Here is a 17994-nt window from a genome sequence, read left to right as displayed (position 1 = left end):
TAGTTTTGTATAAGGGCATTATAATATTAATAGTTCTATTTTTCAATTCCCTTCCTAACGATCCCTATCATGGAATTGGCCTTTTTCACAGCTGCCAACACTTTCAACGAGCTGTCCACCACAACCCACAGATCCCTCTCCTGGTCAGTAACCGACAGCTCAGATACCGTGTGAAGTTGGTTTTTGTTTTGCTAAAATATGCACCACTTAACACTTGCCAACACTGAACCGCATTTGCCATTTTGTTGTGCACTCTCTGTTTGGAGAGATCCTTTTGGAGCTCCCACAATCTGTTCTGGATTTTACTATCCTAAATAGTTTGGTGTCATCTGCAAATTTGGCCACCTAGCTTCTTACCCCAATTTCTAGATGAGTAAATAATAAATTAAAAAGCACCGGTCCCAGCACATATCCCTGTGGGGAACCCACTTCTTACTTCCCTCCATTGTGAAAACTCTCCATTTATCCCTCCCCTCTGTTTCCTGTCCTTCAACCAGTTGCCAATCCACACATGTGCCTGTCTTCTTATCATGTGACTGCCAAGTTTTCTCAAGAGTCTCTGGTGAGGAACTTTGTCGAAAGCTTTTTGAAAAAGTATACTGTGTCAATCGGATCACCTTTATTCACACACCTGTTAACACTCTCAAAGAACTTCAAAAGGTTGGTGAGGCAAGATCTACCTTTGCAGAAGCCATGTTGGTTATTCCCCAGCCTGGCCTGTTCTTTGATGTGCTTTACAATTTTATATCCTTGAAGACGCTTTCCATCGATTTGCGTGGAACAGACGTTAAGTTAACCAGCCTGTAATTTCCTGGATCGCCCCTGGATCCTTTTTTGAAATTTGGTGTTACATTTGCTATTTTCCAGTCCTTCAGTACAGAGCCTGATTGTAGGGATAAGTTATATTTTTTAGCAAGGAAGTCAGCAATTTTACATTTGAGTTCTTTAAAGACTCCTGGATGGATGCCATCTGACTCTGGCAATTTGATAGATTTTAATTTTTCCAGAGAGTTTAGAACATCATCTCTTGTCACCTCTATCTGGCTCAGTTCTTTAGCCTCAATCCCTGAGAAGTCTGGTTAAGAAACAGGTATACACTCATATCCTCTGCCGTGAAGACAGATGCAAAGAACTCATTTAGCTTCTCTGTAACCTCCATATCCTCCTTAATAATCCTTTTCACTCCCTCATTGTTTAACTGTCCAACCGCCTCCCTGGCAGGTTTCCTGCTTCTGATGTATTTTAAGATATATCTTAATTTCGGAAGAAAGTCTTCTTCCCTTTTATGGCTTCCTTGACTTTTAGTCATGCTGACATCCTCACGGTCTTGGTGGTACCTTTCCTTCTTTTTGATATACATTCTAACTGGGCTTCTAGTATTGTGGTTTTAAATAAACTCCATACATTCTGGAGCAAAGTGACCCTCCTGATTTTCCCTTTCAGCTTTCTTTTTACCAAACTCCTCATTTTGGAGAAGTTTCCTCTTCTGAAATTCAAAGTGACTGTGTTAGGGTTTTTTTGTTATTCTCTCCCCGCATATATGCTGAATTTGATTTCACTATGGTCACTGTTCCCTTAAGGGTCGATGATTCTGACATCATGCACCAGGATCCTGGGTGCCATACAGGATTAAGTCCAAGGGTTAGGGTTAGAGTCCAAGGTCGCCTTCTCTCTGGTCATGACCAACTGTTCTAGGGCACAGTCATTCAACGTATCTAGAAATTTTACCTCTTTGTCATTACCTGACTGTGAATTTACCCAGATTATGTGTGGGTAATTGAAGTCACCCATTATTACTGCTCTGCCTCTCTGATTTCCTCCTGCAACTCCCAGTCACTGTCAGCATTTTGATCCGGAGGGCGATAGCACGTCTGCAGTAGCACATTTTCTTTCAGGCCTTGTATTGTCATCCACAGGGTTTCTGTGGGGACTCTGGTCCTTTTAGGTTTTCTAGCTTGTTAGATTAGTTATAAGTTTATTCGGTCATTGACCAGCAAATTGTTAGATTCTATCCCTTCTTTCACATACAGTTCTACTCCACCTCCAATGCCCCACTCTCTGTCATTCCATAGAGTTTATATCCAAGGTTAACAGTGTCTCACTGGTTCTCATTATTCTACCATGTTCCTGTTATTTTAAAAGCTGCTCTAGATGCCACATGATGTCTGCAACCTTTCCACCAGGCAGGCGAGTCACCGTGCAGTCTACACGGGGGTTACAGACCCATCTCTCCATACCTCTAATGATCGAATTGCCCACTACAACGAGGTCCCCATGCCCCGGAGGAGTATCCCCTGTACGAGAGGATATGGGCTCTTCTTCCATGGAAGGGGTCCCTTCTAAAGGACCATTTCCCTTTTCCTCAGACCTTCATTCTCACTTACAGCAGAGGAGCTATCAGCCTTGGAGTGGGATGCCTCTACCACGTCCCTGAAGGTCTCGTCCACATGCCTCTCTGTCTCTCTGAGCTTCTCCACATCTGCCACCTTGGTCTTGAGGGAACGAACCTGTTCTCTTGAGGGAGCTCCTTGCACCAAGCACACACCCATGACTTCTGCCCATGGAGCAAATAGTAATACACATGACACTCTGTGCAATACACTTGGAAGTGTTCCCTCCCTTGCTGGCTTTCTATCTTCATAACTGGTTTTGTTGTCTGAAGGAGGGAGTAGTACTTACCTTCACACGGGGCTTCTTGTGATCAAGGGAACTCCCCTGTACACTTCCCCGCTAAACTCCACGCAAAACACCATTGCCCTGTTTTCTACCCCTGTTGGCTAAGCTCTCTGGCCTTTGCCTCTTATATAGAGAGTAGGCTTCAAACTGAGACACAGGAATGTGGCTGACAGAAATGTGGCCTCTCCCACCAGGTGTGACTCACTACAGCCCTAGCTGACTCCTCCCTCTGTCCCCCTCCAGGCAGAGAAAAAAGCCACTAAATGCCACAGAGCCCCTAATGCAAGCCCTGGCAAAAAAACAAACACAGACACACACACAGGGACTTCTCCTTTAAAAAGAAACCAACCACTCAAAGTCTTCCCTCCTCCTGTTAGTTTGTTTCAAGGAAAAAGGGTCATTGTTTTGTGTAGAAAAGCTTGCTTACCTCCCTGAATCTGCTTCTGCTCTTCCCTGAGTAGGCTTCAAACTGGACTTCAAATCTATAAAGAAATAGATTTATTTATTTATGGAATGTATATCCCGCCTTTTAATCAAAGGAATAGTTAAGATGTCTCGTGTAACAAAACAAAAATTTGTAATGTCAGCAACATGAAATAGCTGAACAATAACATTAAAGAGTAGCAAAAGCCCCAAACAACAGTCAGTCAACACAAGAACCGCAAGTGAAATCTTGCCAAAAGGGTCCAGTTTTCAGAGACATCACAAAGCAGCCAAGTGGATCTGCTAGGGCAGGGAGTTCCCCATCCTAGGGGCCACCATGGAGAAAGCCCACTTAATGTCACTCTGAAGATGGCAAGATATGTAGAAGGCCTCTCTGGCCAATCTTGATGCTTGGACAGACTCCTGTGTATGAGTTTGAGTTGCACCCATGATCCATCCAGCTTAATGCTATCACCCTGGATTAGCAATTGGTCTCCATGAGTCTGGCAGATACTTTTTTCTGCCATGTTACCTGCGAATTAATGGAGGATCCTATACCTGGTAGGCATATATATTTTTACTACTGAACTATCCCCTCCCACATGGAAAGAATAATTTGTAATTTTTATCTCATGACGCTAATTTTGCATTAGTATGATGTGGGGTGTGTGTGTGTGTGTGTGTGTGGCAGAGTGCATGTAGCATCATAACTTTTTAAAAAAGAACCCTGCTAATTTGTAGATTGTGGTCCTCTGATTAGTTCACTGGGCTTCTTAATTTCCAGCACCAGGTGTCCCTGTCCCTCACTGGCTCAGTTCAGTCATTTACCAAGCTATGGTTTGTGCTAGCCCTAGTTTAGAATCCAAGCCATGGTTAGAGCATTGAGATGTACAGACAATCTATTGCTTAGCATTCTTGCTTTTGCTTTTGCTTTCTGTTATCTCAAATTTCATTTCATTTCCGTTGTACACCTGCTTCTGGAGGCAGAGCAATGGCCATAACAGTGACTTGTCAATTCAAATATCACACTGAGCCATAGGAAGTAGTACTGCATGCTTTCCAAACCAACTTCAGACCATGTTTCTCATTCTGGTTTCCTGGTTGATGGTCAAACCAGACATCTTTCATGCTGGTTTGGTGTGAATTGAGCCACTGGCTTCTAAATCTTTTTAAAATTTGTAACCGGTTAAAACAGATCTATTGTGTAAGGCAGTGATTGTGACTTTGCTTTCAGGAGGTTCCCATGCTGCTTGCTCGAAAAATCGGAGCAAGCCGACTCGAGGGCGGAAAAGGGTTTTTGAAGCCTACATGTCACAGGAGGATGTCTCTGCGGGACTGAAAAGGAAAACGCTCATCCAGGTACTTAAAGTTTAGAATATAGATTTGTCTGTGAAAGCAGGAGGCATTCCTATTGTTGCAGTGGGATGATATTTCGGATGCTGCCATGGAGGCGGTTCTTTTTCTGCAGTTGTCTGATTTTATCCATGAAGATGGGTTGTGTCCCTATATCATGCCTCAGGAAGACAGGAATGTAGTTAGATTTGCATGTGACCTCTGGTAGGCTGGTAGGCGGAGCTCACTCTAGACCCCAGTTCTGTTCCTGTCTTGCCTCAGGCAAACACACACTTCGGACACCTCTTCAGTCTTCTACTTCAGGCTTGTTCTTATCTACCATATTTCCCCTTTTTTCCTTTGTGCAAGGGTGGGAAGGGAGTCTTTGTGTATTTCTGCAAATTCCAGACGCCTTTTTTAGTTTTTGATTTGGCTAATTGACTGCTTCTTTTTTACTTTTGGTTTTGCCTTAGTTGTCTCTGACTCCCGCCTCCCCCGTTTCCCCCTCTATTATGGGTCCCACTGTGGCAGGGGATCTCTTAACCGCCTCTATGTCTGAAGGTGTACCCTCCGAAGGGGGCTGGGACGGCTCCGAGACTTAAAGCCCGCGAAAAAGCTTCCCGCAGCTTGAAGCGCTCCTCACCCCCGCTCTCCGCTGATCAGCTGGGCGCACCGGCAGATGCCTCTAAGGCACAAACGGCCACTTCTCTTGTCGCCCCAAGTGAGCTCCCCAGCGGGAAAGCAGCAAAAAAGACCAAGCATGGCAAACCGGAGGGCGGCAGGTCTTTGAAAAAGCTTTAAAACGCTTCCGATAAACACAAGCGCCATAAGCGCAAAGTGAAACCGCCAGTAGCTCGCCTCAGTGAACGGCTACTTTTACAAGCCGTCTGCCAACAGCGCCTGCCTAAACGGCTTCCTCAGGCGCTCATTTTGAATCAAGAGGACTCTATTACTGCGCATATCGGGACGGGCGCCTCTCTCACGCCCGCGATGAATGATGCAAAATCCTTGCTGGGGGAGGGGGACCCCGGCTTGCTGGTTAATCCCCCCCGTATCCCAGTCACCATTTTCCAACTCTACCAGCCCTATTGCTGCACAAGCTGGAGCTGCATTGGAAGCCACTAGACAACTGACTCCAACCGTGAGTAATCCTTCTACAGTACCTGAAGGGCAGTTTAAACAGCCCGCACCTGAATCTGAAGCCTGGCTTCGATCCTTTATCAGATCAGAGATGAGGTCTGCCTCACTTGTTCCTTCCAGGGCTGCGCCTCAAACTACTAAGCCCATTTTTCTCTCATCTTCACCGGGCTCCAGCCCCACTCGTGGGGTCATTCTATCCAATGAGAGGGGTCAATTCTTACCCAGACCTCCTAGATCACCCAAGTCCAAATGTCCAGCGGACCCATTGCCACTGTCGTCGTCTGATGAAGGGCATATGCCACATCCTACAAAGAAAAAATTGTTACCTACAGCTCCACAAGAGCCCACTCTACCTTCGGCCCCTCCTCCTCCCATCCCTACTCTACCACCCCCGCCTCAACCACAATCAGGGGATTCCTCTTCTTCTTCCTCCTCTACGGAGGAAGGCGAACTATCGCAAGAGGATGAACAACCTAACCAGGTTAATTCAATTAGACTATTTCAACAATCAGACTTTGATGTGCTTTTAGCCAAAGCACACAGAGTCATTAAAGATACATCTCCGGATGCTATCCCCCCCCTCCTTTCCATCCCTCCGTCAAGCTGTCTTCCCTTCCACATCCTCCTCCTCCTCCTCTGTTCCTTTCCCCCCTCTCTTTAAAGATACTATGGTGGCAGAATGGAAGATGCCCTTTGCATCTCGACCATATCCTAAGAAACTGTACAATCCACCTGGTGATATTATGTCTCTCTTAGTCTCTCCTGTAGTAGATGGCCCAGTGGCACAACTGGTGTCTGGAACGTTGATAAACAAAGATGGAGACGAACAACTGAGGATACCGAGGACAAGAAATGTGACTTCCTCCTTAGGAAAGTTCATGACTGTGCTGCTACCATAATCAGGGCAACATCAGCAAACTCAATTTTCTCTAGGGCCACAGTTCTCTGGGCAAAGCAACTTATCCAGCTCATTCCTCCAGATAGTAAAGAACTCAGACTAGGCATCAACAAATTAGCCAAAGCAGCTGTCTTTGCAGCCAATTCCAGTCTCGACTGCATCCAGCACGCTTCCAGATCCATGGCGGCAGGAGTAGCAGTTCGGAGGTGCTTATGGTTAAAAAACTGGAAAGTGGACCATAAGTCCAAGCTTAACTTGGCATCCTCCCCATTCTCAGGAGCCAAATTATTTGGGGACTCCTTAGATCAAGTCCTGGTGGACACCAAAGATAAAAAGAAGACCATGCCTACTACTCGTAAAGATTTTCAATGTCCGGGTTGCATGGCCCAGCCTTATTTTTGTCCCTACAGGTCTGGGCTTTGACCCTATTCCAGTCCCTCCAAGGACCACTGCTCTCTCAACACCTCTTACAGAGGCAACTGGCAACAACAGAGACAGCATTGATTCCATGGAAATAACAGGTTCCAACCTGCCCGTCAGTCTTTCAGGTCAAGTTTCCAGCAGAACCGGAAACAATGACTCCTGGCCTGTCGGAGGCAGGCTCCGCTTCTTTGCACCAATCTGGAGCCAGTCTTCCTCTGGTGCCTGGGTGCAAAATACCATCACAGACAGTCTCCAACTAGACTTTATGGCTTATCCACCTGATTTCTCCATCATCATTCCCACCCCCAAGAACCTGGAGAAGAAGAAGCGGATGTCTCAAGCTCTGAGTCATCTGCTCCAGATACATGCCATAGAACCCATTCCCACAGCCGAACAATCTCAAGGCGTCTACTCTCTCCTTTTCCTGGTGCCAAAGAAGGACAGGTCTTGGAGGGCCGTTCTTGATCTCAAGCACCTAAACCACTTTATAGAGAAACGCCATTTCCAAATGGAATCTCTTCATACCATCAAAGAAGTGATACGCAAAGGGGAATACCTAGCATCAATAGATCTTTCAGAGGCGTATCTACATGTTCTCATTCCCCCCCCCCCCCCGCATCACAAGTTTCTTCGCTTTCGGGTCCTCGACAACCACTTCCAATTAGAGATGGGCCCGGACCGGAGGCCATTTAAAAAGCCTCCGGACTGGTCGGGACCTGGGCGGTTCGGTTCGGGTGGGGGGGCTTCTTTAAGAGTGGTGGGAGGGCTTACTTACCCCTCCCGCCGCTTTCCCGCTCTATCGCCGTAATCTATAGATTAATTGGGGCGGCAGGACACCAGCCGCCCCCGCCGCCCCCCCGCGACTGGATTAGGGGCCAAATCGGCCCAAACTACTGCCGCCGCTGCTGCCAACCACCCACCCAACCGCCCAACACAAGGCCCGATTTTGGGCCAAGGTAGCCATGGGGGGCGACCTGATTAGGGGCCAAATCGGCCCAAACTATAGCCGCCGCGACCACCCACCCACCCTCCCAGCCACCCGAGTCCTCACCATAAGAAGGCCCGCGTCAGTCGGGCTGATCAGGGCCCCACAATTCTAAAAGGAGAGGAGTTCGCAAACAGAGCTCCTCTCTCTGCAAAGTCTCGGCCCGAACTGGGGCTTTAGGCGCAAAGGACACCTGGGAGTTCCGACGCTCCCAGCATCCCTTGCACGGCGTTGGCATGTCTATGCCATTTGTGTGCTGATGTCACGCGAGAGATGCTGGGAGCAGCATCCCATTGCCGCAGCGAGTGCCTTAAAGGAGACAGCAGCATGGGCTGCTGCTTTCACGGTGGACCTTTACAAAGTACAGTGTCGCAGTGGGGTGGCGGAGGCTCGTAGGAGGGGCAGGTAGGACCTGCCTTCTTCCTCTTAAGGGATCCCCTCCCTGCCGCCTGGGATGTGCTTGAAGTATTTTGTGCACTTCCCTATTATGAACAGGGATGGAGATGAGCAGCGTAGGGCTCCAGAGGATAGAAAGAAAGACACCCTCCTTCGTAAGGCCCACGAGGCAGAGGCCATAGCTATCTGGGCCTCGGCCTCCACTCCCATTTTCACAAGGGCTTCTGTCCTGTGGGTCAAGGACCTATTGTCACAGGTTGAACCAGGCCAAACCTCCCTGCATCAGGGTTTGAACAAATTGGCTGAGGCAGCCGCCTTCATGGCAGATTCTAGCTTGAACTCTATTCAGGCAGCCTCCAGAGCAATGGCGGCAAGTGTCGCTATCCACAGGGCCTTATGGTTCAAGAACTGGTAGGTAGATGCTAAGTCCAAATTCAATTTGGCTTCCACACCATTCCAAGGGGAATCAATTGAACCTGTCCTGGTAGAGACCCAGGACAAGAAACAAGCCCTGCCCTCTGGGCACAGGGATATCTGTAGACTGTTCTGCACTAGCCACCATCCTTTTCACCCCTCCAAGCAGTCCTCTAGGTTTAGAGACAACCAGGCATTTCAGTCCTCTGGCTGCTCCCAGTGGGGAGCCAGTAACCAATGGGGAGCCAGAAACAGGACAGGCTTCCGACAGATGTCTCAGCACCACACCCCTCCGGCCAAAGCAAGACCCAACCACATGCAAAACTGACTATCTTTCCGTAGGAGGCAGGTTGCAGCATTTCATCTCAAGGTGGGCCTTCTCCATGAAGGACAACTAGGTACACAACATTCTTAGAAAAGGCTACTGCCTAGATTTCGTCGCCTTTCCTCGTGATCAGTTCATCGTCTCTCCCGGCTCCAGGAACCGAACCAAATATTGGCTTATGAAGCCAGTGATTCTTCACCTGATTCAGATCCAGGCCATAGAGCCAGTGCCATCAACAGAATTACGTTGAGACGTTTACTCTGTTTTATTCTTGGTACCCAAGAGAGATGGATCATGGCATGCCATTCTAAACTTCAGGCATCACAACTGCTTCATTCACAATAGGTGGTTCTGCATGGAGTCCCTACGGTCCATCAATTATTTAGCTTCCATATACCTGACAGAGGCCTACCTCCATGTACTGATCTTGCCCGCCCACAGGAGGTTTCTGAGATTCTGCTACAACCAGAAACACTTTGAATACAAAGCCCTGCCTTTTGGTCTCTCCTCTTCTCTACGAGTATTTCATCAAAATCCTGGTGGCGCTTGTGGCCCGTATGATGGTGTATAAGAATCTGGACAATATTCTAATTTGTGCCCCAACCCAAGTGGGGAGTGATGTTCACCAGGCTGTACAGCACTCCAGTCACACAATTTCTTGGTAAACAAAACCAAGAGCCATCTGACTTCATCTCAGATGCTGCAGCATCTGGGAGCCAAGTTCAGTACCATCACAGCAACCATCTCCCTTCTCCCAGACAGTAGAGAGAAGATCTGCAAACAAATTCAGCCGCTTCTATGGCACTCCCAGGCAGATCTCATGGTATTGGCTCAGGTGCTAGGTTCCAAGATTGCGTGCATAGACTACATGCCCAGGGCATGCATGGCCTCTTCAGTGGGCTTCCCTTCCCTTTCAGAACCAAATTGCAAAGAGCACCAACATGCTGGTGTCCTTACCTTACTGTTCATCAGTCCCTACACTGGTGGGTTTCCTCAATGATGATAAAGGACATCCCCTTCAGTGAGCCCACCAGGGCCATCATTACTATGTATGCCAGTCTGTTAGGATGGGGAGCTCACTGCAGCAACCAAATGGCACAGGGGCGGTGGACTCCTGCAGATTGTCAACACAGCATCAGTTGGCTGGAACTGCGGACCATCAGACTGGCTCTGATGCACTTCCTGCCCCTGGGAGCAATTCTGATTTGGAAAGACAAATCAGAAACTTTGGAACCAGTGTGCTGGGAGCACGTTCTGATTTGGAAAGACAACACTACAGCGAAATCTCACATGAACCATGAGGGAGGGACCAGGTCCATATCCCTGATGGAGGAAGCCAACTTACTGTTTCATTGGGCCAAGATTCACCAGCTCCTGGCCTCAATCAAGGCGGCACACCTCAGTGGCTCCACCAATATTCAAGTGGACTGGCTCAGCCCCCAGATGGTGAACCCATCAGAGCGGACACTCCATCCTGAGATTTTCCAGAAGGTTCAGCACCTTCTAGTCAGCCCTCTGGTAGATCTGTTTGCATCCCCGACCAACCACAAATTGCCATGCTTCTTCGTGCATTTTCAACATCCCCCGGCGGAAAGCATGGATGCAGTCACATCGCCTTGTCCTTTGGGCCTACTGTTTGCTTTCCTGCCCATAGCTTTCATTCCAAAGATGTTGGCAAAACTAAGTGTGGAAAGGGCAGTTATCTTAATCTCCCCTTTCTGGCCTGCTTGGTTCACCGACCTGCTGGCTCTCTCCACGACCCCTCAATGGCATTTTCCTCAGTGGTTGGACCTGCTGTCTCAGGGTCCTGTATTTCACCCAGACACAGACTGGTTACAACTCCATGACTGGAGGTTGAGCGTGCAATCTTAGGGTCAGAAGGGTACTCCAGAGTGGTACAAGATACCATTTTGGCTTCATGCTGCCTGACCATTAATTGCATTTATCAGGCTACGTGTGCTGCCTTCCTTAAATGGGCAAGGAGAAAGCAGATAAATTCCATCATAGCTTCTTTTCCACAGGTACTGGCCTTTCTCCACGTTGGCCTGGATCAGGGCCTTTGGCCCAGCACCCTCAGGCATTGGCACTGTTTTCGGTGCTTAAGCTCAAAGGGCCTTATGGCTCCTTTCTGCTCTCACACATATCCCATTTTTTGCATGGGGCCATCAATATCACTCCACCTCCTGTCTACCGTTTCCCCTCCTGGAACCTTAATAAGATCCTCAATGCACTAACCCAGTCTCCGTTTGAACCTCTGGCCTCAATGCCCCTCAAGCATCTTTCCTACAAGGTCCTTTTTGTTGCTGCCATCACAGCTGCCTGCATAATTTCAGAATCAGGGCCACTCTTGGTCCATAAGGAGCTCTGTGTATTGCAGGCAGAGGTGGAGGTTCTGAAGACTGACCCTAGTTCCATTCCGAAGGCCAACTCTGCCTTTCATTGTGCTCAGGAGATTGTGCTTCTCTCCTTTTGCCCGGACCCTAAGCATCCGGAGGAAAGTCTTTGGCACAACCTTGATGTGTGCAGGACTCAGTGCATATATGTTCGCAGAACAAAAGCGCTATGAGGGTCTGTTGCGCACTTTGTTTCCTTTCACTCTACATCCTTGGGGTCCAGGGTCACGAAGGCCACCCTTGCATGCTGGATTGGGGCATGCATTGCCACAGCTTGTCAGACTTTATCCCTTCCTGTACCACAGGGCATCACTGCACACTCGCAGCATAGGCTCCATTGGCAGAGATCTGCCGGGAGGCTATGTGATCCTCCATCTCACTTTTCATCATGCATTACAAGATAAACTCCTTTGTCTTTGATGGAGTTTGGATGGACAGTGCTCCAGTAAGTGGTCAATGCCTGATCCACTCCTGCCCACATTTTATCACTCTGGTTTGTCCCTTTGTGGATGATGACTTCCTACTCTGAGGAAGAAAGAAATATTGGTCTTACCATGAAGGGTTCTTTCTCCTCAGAGTGCCGAGGTCATCTGACCCATCAGTCAGGTGGTTCACCGGCGGGTCAGGTTTCCTCCGCCTGCATCTCTACCGGACTAACCTGTCTAGTATTCTTCCTGAATACTTACTTCTTTCATTTTTCTTATATATATTCTCTACTCTCTATCCCTCTATGGACTTCCATGGAGTATAACAATTTCAGAACTGGGGATCCAGTTCCAAGGGCCTGCTGGGAGGAGGGCCAGTCTTCTTGTTACCTTAGAATCTACCTGAAACTATCCTTTCTACTGGAGCAAGTGGTGGAAGTTAACCCTTTGTGGACAATGACTTCCGTCCTCTGAGGAGAAAGAACCCTTCATGGTAAGACCGACGGTTATTTTTGGCATCTGTGATGATGACTTGACTTAGAATCACCTTCACTGAAGCCTTTCCCTTCTTAAACTACCATCCCTTCCTACATATTTTTTAAAAACAACCCACACCAACAAATATAGCAGCTATTGTTTGTGAGGGTTTGTAAAGCAATATGGGTTGAGGATGACATCATGAGATTCTGCAGCCAGAGCCCCGGCCCCTGACACATGTGAGAACAGTTGTTCTTTGCAGATGGGGAGAGCGGCTGGTTCCAGATATGATATCACAGCGTGAAATGCACAACATTGTAAATAGGATTTTCATAGGCACAGATAACAAGGCCCATCTGCTTTTGACGAGAAACTCGGGGAGTTCCTCTCTCTTTCAGAGGAAGAGCACTGGAGGCCAAAGTGTGGTGTGTTGTGTATGGATTTGCAGGCCAGTTGTAATGATGTGAGCTGTATTAACCTGTTGACTTTTGATGTGTTGACCTTTTGGTGATAATGCACCAAGGGGGTTTCTGAACCTTGCTGGCCACATATGAAATGCTGGCGATTCCCACATGGATGGGCTGTAGTCACAAGACTGCTTTCGAACAAACTAGGCCTTGTTTTTTGGAGGTGAATTTACTCAAGATCTTCTGCCTGCACCCTTCTCAGATGCTGACAGGAGAGAGTGAATGACACACTGGAAGGAAAGTTCTTTTCAAATGTTCTCTCTCCCCCCACCGTTCAGTCACTAATTATCTCTGTTGGTGACTTAATGTTCAGTCCAGTAGGAACGTCCCTTGCGCAAGTCCCTGTCAGCCATGGCTCCTGCATGGTTGGGTGGATGGTGGAGCAAGGCAAAGGTGGTCTGCAGCCAGCAAGAGCAGCTCCCTGAGGAAGCCTGACCCAGATGCTGCAGAAAGGATGGCCTGACCTGATGGTGTCAGGAGACTTCCTTGGTTGCTTTCCCTGCAGTTGTTGCCTTTTTGGGTGGTGACACACAGGCTGATTTTTCACCTGGCATCCCTCAGGTCACCAGTTCAAGGTCCACAGCCCGACAGACCCATGGAAGCGAAAGGGAGTTAGTTGCCCATCTGTGCTCTTGTGCAATTCTCATTCCTTTCAATAGGGCTTGTGCAAGAGTTGTTCCCGATGCTTGGTGCCTTAAGCTTGTCTCAAGGAAGAAACAAATTGCTTAGGGGGAAATAGCATGAAAATAGCTTTCTGTCTGTTCATGCCTTCAATTCGTAGATAGCTTTCCTTATTCGAAGCTCCTGTGCCACATATGTATTCTGAATGCACAAGGAATCTTAGAGGTGATTTCAGTTGGGTGGGTTGCCAGGCTGTAGATTGCAAGACCCCTTTCCCCCAAAATAGTTTGGAACGTGCCTGCTAAGTAACTTTTGTAATGTATTGTAATATAATATAAAACACAGCATCTTTTCTACAAATATATAGTCTGAAGGATGAGTAATGTGTCCTTTTTGCTAGTGGTGGTCTCTTGTGTGAAGAAAAACTCTCAGAATTGGCCACTTTTCTCCATAAATTTTTCAAGTATTATTTTTCAAGCATATTTTTCAAGTATTATGGTCACCTATATTCGGAGCTCTTCCAAAATACCCCCAACCCCCCCCAAACAAACAACTATTACACTGAATTTATATGGGAATAAAATTTTAGAAAGAGCCTCATGATTAAGTATGTTAGTTACAGATGGAAAAATTTTTCCAAATCTAAATAAAACATCCACTTCAATGAGAGTTTATTTCAGAAGGTGTTAGTTTAGACACTAATTTAAATGGCATCATATATGTAAAAGTAGTGTTTTACTACATTTAATGACTGAAGGCACTTGAATTACATTTCCTGGAATGCTTTTCATTTGACCTTTGATCTCAATGTTGCCAGTAATTCTAGAGAAGTCACCACTGTATGTATGTATTTGTTTATTTCGGCCCAAGGCCAGCATAGAGAAGTCATCACTGGCCATACATTTATTAGGACAACTAAAATTTCACAGAGTAATGAGCAAGCTTCTGAACTTTTTAGAAGTTGTCTTCAGGCTGGTGGCAGGGAAGAGGAAGAGCTAGGCATGAAGATGGAGCCAAAAACTCTTTAGTTGGTGACAAGATGGAGTGCAGAAGTAATTCACAGTTCATTTGATTTGCCTCTGCCAGGTAGAAAACCAATTTTGGGGTGCATTAAGAAAAGGACAAAGAAATATGAGTGGCTGTTCTCCCATGTTTAAAAAATAGGAAATGTGTGAATGATAAAAGTATTAGTTACTCAGATCTGTAATGAATTAGCTACAGACAGGTTTCCTCTCATGCAACTATAGGTATAACAATCCAAGCAAGGAAATAAATTTTATTTTATTTATAGGTTTTTATGAATAATAAAGTGAACTGTTGGCTTCATTTCGACTCCCTTGTTCAAACCTGAATACCAAAAACAATCCTATGATTTTGCCAGTTCACTCTGCCATTTAATGGCTACACACCAATCTTGGATGGTTTGCAGTGGTTACTACTTTGAGACTTTGGGTCCTTTGTGGCTGGGGATGATGGGAGTTGTAGTCCAACAACATCTGGGGACCCAAGTTTGGGAACCCCTGGTCTAGACAGTGCCCTCGCTGCCCTCCGTATAAGACTGGTGACACAACCCCACTCTCAACTATGTTTTGATGTTTCCAGATAAACAATTGACAAGAAAAAACCAAATCACTGTTTGGCTTTGGAGTTGTTAAGGCAAGCTGTTCAAAATAAACCAGCAAATTATTGATTCTTATCACAACTAGATGTTGTAATACACCTAGGTAAATGTATGTTAAAACATTTTTTTAATTGAAGAGAACAATACTTCACCTTTTGAAAAAGTGATCTCTCTGGGAACTTAAGAAATACTTTTGAGAGTACAGAACAAGCTCCCCAGTAACTCTGGTTCCACAGCCCGCGGTAGAGGCCTGAGTGTCATCCTTCCCATGTCTATTGCTCCAGAACCATGGACGAAGAGTTATTTCTGGTAGGGAGAGGGGAAATAGACTCCCTGTGGAGACTGCTTCTCTGGCTCATGGCTGGGGTCAAACTGGTCATGCTCTGGCTGTGACGTTCTTCCTGGAGGACAAGTGAGACATCTTTCCCGTTGCTCTTGGACCTCTGTCCAGTGGCAGAGGCCAGAGAATCTTTCCCTTCACATCAGGATCTGAGTAATGTACCGAGATGTCCTGTCTTTGGCCAGGCAACCCTTCCTTTAACCTGCCATTAAAGATATATGGTCAACTGAATGCCCCCCCCCGCATATTCTGAGTGGGGAAGAACAGACACTTGTGTCCGGTCCGGTCCTCTTTTCCTGTCTTAACTACAGATCCTGGTTCAGGTCTCTGTATGCCCCAGGTGCCTTCTCTAGCCTTTATGTGACCATTGCTTTGATGTGACCATGAAACTCCTCCTGGTTCGCCTCAAATGAAACTACTTGAAAGCTCCTAGCCCTTCTGAGGCTGAGTCCCCATTTCTGCTGTGAGGGTGAGACTTGCTACCTAGTTCTACTGAAACTTGTCCTTGTTTGCTGTCATGAAGTACAGGCCCTGCCCCTATTCCAGCTGTGTTTTGTGCGGGTTCAGCTTTTGATTGGAGTCTTTGGTGCTTTTGCTGTTGCAATACCTTCATAATTCAGCATTCTTCACTACCCCCTAGATCAGAACCTTAATAAGGGGGGCACCTTTCTAATGAAGGGCAAGAGTCAGAGGATATTCTCGCAAGAAGTAAGAAGCAGAAAATTGTCACTAGTAGTCTTACTGGCATTACATTAAAGTGATTCTTCCTCCTGCCCCCAGTCCTAATTCCAGCTCTCTTCTTTCTTTTTCTTTTTAAAGGGACCCCTGAGAATAAACCCCAAGAAGTACCACGAGGCCTTCATTCCATCTCCAGTAAGTAGCACATATTTCTTGAAGGTATCGATAGAGTAATACCCCATTGAGCAAATTGCTACGCTAGTCTCTGAACTGTCATTGTATCAATGAAGCAGTTAAAAATTACTTCCCAAGATTATTTATTTATTTTATTTATTTATTTTTGCATTTATATACCACCTTTCGTTAAAAAGATAACCCCAAGGCGGTTTACAAAAGTTAAAAACATACAATAAAAAGACAATAAAAACATCATGTTTTTCAAGATATGCACAGAGCATTATAAACTGTTGGGCGCAATCCACCGAGCATTGCTCCTACTCGGCTCCTGATCTGTGGAGACCTCACTGAAACAAGTGCCAGCTGTCCAGGAGTGGGAGTTGGTAGTTCTAGCGCACAGTGACCAGGACTTCTTGGTATCGGAGGTGGTGTTCGTTTTGAGTCTGCCGAAGCCAGCTGAGCCCAGGTTGGAGACCACCGGTTAGCTGTAAAGCAAGAGTTTATGATTACGTTCACAGATGGCTTACAGATTTCTTCCTGACTTTAAGTTAAGCTCCCCAAAACAAATGTGCTTCTCTGCTGCTGGTCCGCTGCATGAGCTAATTTGTAAACCTGATCTCAAAGCAATGAGGCATGCCGTATTTCAAGATGCTCACTCTTGAACACCAGACCACGTGCGGGGTTTGTGCAACTTGTGTTGAGTGGGGCTGTGTGTGCCTCCACTTAACCCTTTTCTCACCTTGCAAATCCATTAGACGAGAGTACTTAATTCTGCTGGTTTGGGGAGGTGGGTGTCTGCAGTTTGCTGTCCCTTTTTTCCTGTATGGAGAGTTGACTGCTTCATTTGCTTGCTTCTGGCAGGCCATAAAGTTATTCCTAAGCAGTGCCTGTTTATTTGTTTTACATTTTAATCCCACTTTCCTTCAAGGAGCTTGAGGTAGTATACATGATCCCTCTGCCCTTTGTAGCCTCACGACAACCCTTTGATGTAGGTTAGGGACTGGTCCAAGATCACCCAGTATGTTTTTTGTGGCTGAGCGGAGGTTTTGAGCCTGGGTCTCTCTGGTAGAAGTCCAGCAGTACAACCACTGCCCCACAACGGCTTGAAGTAACTCATTAGAGGCAGGAGGGCACCAACGGCAGGGTAGTTCCAGTCTACCACTAGCACACGTCTTTAGACGGTTAGCATTCGTGCGATAGTTTGTACCTCTCTGGACCACCAAGGATCTTTGCCCATTGCACCCCTCTCTTCCCCCATGTGGCTGTGATCATTTATTAGCCGGGCCTTCCTTGTAAATGCCCAATTGTGCCAGGGCCCCATTTGTGAAATTAAAAAAAGGTATGCACGTATATGTGGGTGTGTGAACGTGGCCCCCTTGCCTTTGGGCCTTTGTAGGGAGTGCCTGGTTCATAACTTGCTTGTTGCTGGCCCAGGTATGTAGGAACCAGATTCATATCGGAAGGCATGTTTGATTCTTTTGACTGGTTAATGCACAATGATTATGCTGACGCATAAAAAGTTGTATATTTGGATTTTGTAGGGAGAAAAACAATCATTTCCCAAAGAGATGAAAGAAGCCAGCATAACCCTGTTGATAGCAGTGGCCGATCAAACCCCTTTGGGCCAGCCTATCCGTTCCGTGCGTTCATGGTTCCCCAGCAGAGATGCTGACAGAGCCAGGTTGACATTCCCATGGCCTGGGGAGCAGTCTGAAGTCACATGGGCTAGTTCTACTGCCGAAGCTGTGCAGCTCTGGCACTATCAGCTGCCTGGGGGCGGGGT

At 46.8% G+C, this 17994-nt stretch overlaps 1 protein-coding gene across 2 annotated transcripts in view; it reads left to right on the top strand.

The window, feature by feature from the left end:
* DIS3L2 (DIS3 like 3'-5' exoribonuclease 2) overlaps nt 1-17994 on the top strand; it is a 309415-nt gene that overhangs the window by 37648 nt on the left and 253773 nt on the right. For both annotated transcript variants that reach the window (XM_053311493.1, XM_053311492.1), the window contains 2 exons: nt 4334-4458; nt 16176-16229. In XM_053311493.1, the coding sequence (XP_053167468.1) occupies nt 4334-4458; nt 16176-16229 (179 nt within the window). The remainder of the gene's footprint in view (nt 1-4333; nt 4459-16175; nt 16230-17994) is intronic.

This window comes from Hemicordylus capensis, chromosome 3 (assembly GCF_027244095.1).
Source record: "Hemicordylus capensis ecotype Gifberg chromosome 3, rHemCap1.1.pri, whole genome shotgun sequence".
NCBI classification, from domain to species: Eukaryota; Metazoa; Chordata; class Lepidosauria; order Squamata; family Cordylidae; genus Hemicordylus; species Hemicordylus capensis.
This window is presented reverse-complemented; position numbering and strand designations above follow the sequence as displayed.